Raw genomic sequence first — 1,829 nt, 5'->3', positions numbered from 1 at the left:
GTCCTCACGTCTGGGACCCTGAAGGGAGCAGCCTGCCTCATCTTCCTCCTGAAAAGCAGCAAGTGGCTTCAAACTGCTGACCTTCCGGTTAAGAGTTACATGCTTCTAACCATGGTGTTCCCGAAGCTGCTCACTGATTCAACAAAGCTAAACAGAACAGTAATGCAACTGAAACTGAACTGGAAAACGAAGCCAACAAGCAGAGCTGGCAAAAGACAGAAAGGTAGAACGTGAGGGGCCAGGTGTGGGAAATGGGAGCAGTCTCAATTTCAGAGTCTCTTCAGCTGACGTCAAAACAATCTACTGGGAAGGAGGAAGAAAGAGATGATGAGAGTGAAATTTAGTCTGTAATTCTCAGTCGACTCCACCTCCCTGTGTGATTTTTCCATCCCGAGATGTTTTTCTTTGAAGTTACTTTTTTATATTTCTACACTGTGAACACTACATCCTTAAAGGGATGTATACCTCACCATGGAATTTCATTTGGAAACTATGGAATTCCTGTAAATTCCATGAGAACATTCTCATTGCTCTGTAGATGCACTTACATTTTTCAGGTGGTGTTATTGTAATTGTCTGCGCCGTAAACTCTTCGTCAAAGTATCTGGTGTCTGTTTCAGAGGTTACTTGCGGCTTGAAAGGAGGTACAAGCTACAGGAAGAAAGAAAAAAGGTACTTTCAGTAGATGTGCATTTAAGAGAATTCATAGCACAGACGAAACCAGTGAGAAATAACTGAATCATCACTACATGGCCCACATGACTGGCAGACATGGCATGGCCTGCCCAGGCAGCAGGCCGACAGGCACGGGGTTACTCTGTGCAAAATGCGAGAGCATGGGAACAGACCAAGGGAAAATTAGAGAGTAGGCAGGCGGGGGCAGCTGAGAAGTCCTCCTGACTTGTGCCATGTGCAGCTTGACCTCTGTAAAATGCAGACTCTTTATATACAAGTGCACCACTTTGCCAGCTTTTGCCTCCTGGGCGCCTGGCTGAGCACATAATCATTAAAACAACTGAAGACCACAGCTGCTGGCTACAGTGTGGTCTCTATACTCTGAAGAGACCTGGGGCCTCTTGTCTCTTCCCTGGTCTGGGGATTCCTGGCAGCCCCTGAAAGGATGGAATACAAACATTTTATCCATGGCTCTCTGCAGAAATGCAAAGGCTTTATCCATGATTTCAGCAGACCCTCTAGGAGACTGAAGAGCATGACTCTGTCTGTGCACTGACAGTAGCCCTCACCACCCAGGACATGCAGAGGGCATGACGGCGTGAAGGGGTGTCTGGGGGCAGGAGCTAGGGCCATGAGCCCCAAGAACACATGTCAACACCTCAGCCCAGAACAGGGCCCTTCTCTAGAGCGCAGGTCTCCAAGGGCAGGTGGTCCCACCAGCTTCCTTGAAGACAGGAATTCTACCTGGACTGAGCACATGCTGATGAGCACCATTCAGGACTGAAGATATGAGCTTTAGAGTAACATTTTCATGTGGATATGAAAACAGAAGACAGAATAACAGAAACTTGTATGTTCTAGAAAAACTGTGCAGAAACAAAACCACACAACTGGCTTTCAATCAATGCATTTTCCCACTCTGTTACCAAATTTATATTAAATAATTAAGGAAAAATCTTTAAATTAGTCTCTAAACAGATCATGTTTTTGAATATGGGGGGGAAGTTCAAGTAAAAGCATATTTTAAAAAAATGAGATTTATGCTGCATGTCACCAATCACTTCTCATTTCTCACCAATGCTCCTAATGCACAGTCATCTCAAGATCTCGAGGATTATTGTTGTTGTTGTTATGTGCCGTCGAGTCACTTGCGA

At 45.3% G+C, this 1,829-nt stretch overlaps 1 protein-coding gene across 3 annotated transcripts in view; it reads right to left on the bottom strand.

Moving 5' to 3' along the window:
- Positions 1-1,829, bottom strand: part of AKT3 (v-akt murine thymoma viral oncogene homolog 3) — a 383,708-nt gene that overhangs the window by 11,120 nt on the left and 370,759 nt on the right. For all 3 annotated transcript variants that reach the window (XM_006898067.1, XM_006898066.1, XM_006898068.1), the window contains exon 12: positions 549-651. In XM_006898067.1, the coding sequence (XP_006898129.1) occupies positions 549-651 (103 nt within the window). The remainder of the gene's footprint in view (positions 1-548; positions 652-1,829) is intronic.

This window comes from Elephantulus edwardii, unplaced genomic scaffold, assembly GCF_000299155.1.
Source record: "Elephantulus edwardii isolate Elephantulus edwardi_28Jun2011 unplaced genomic scaffold, EleEdw1.0 scaffold00219, whole genome shotgun sequence".
Lineage (NCBI taxonomy): Eukaryota > Metazoa > Chordata > Mammalia > Macroscelidea > Macroscelididae > Elephantulus > Elephantulus edwardii.
Note: the sequence above shows the minus strand (reverse complement) of the source record. Positions and strands in the feature narration are given on the sequence as shown.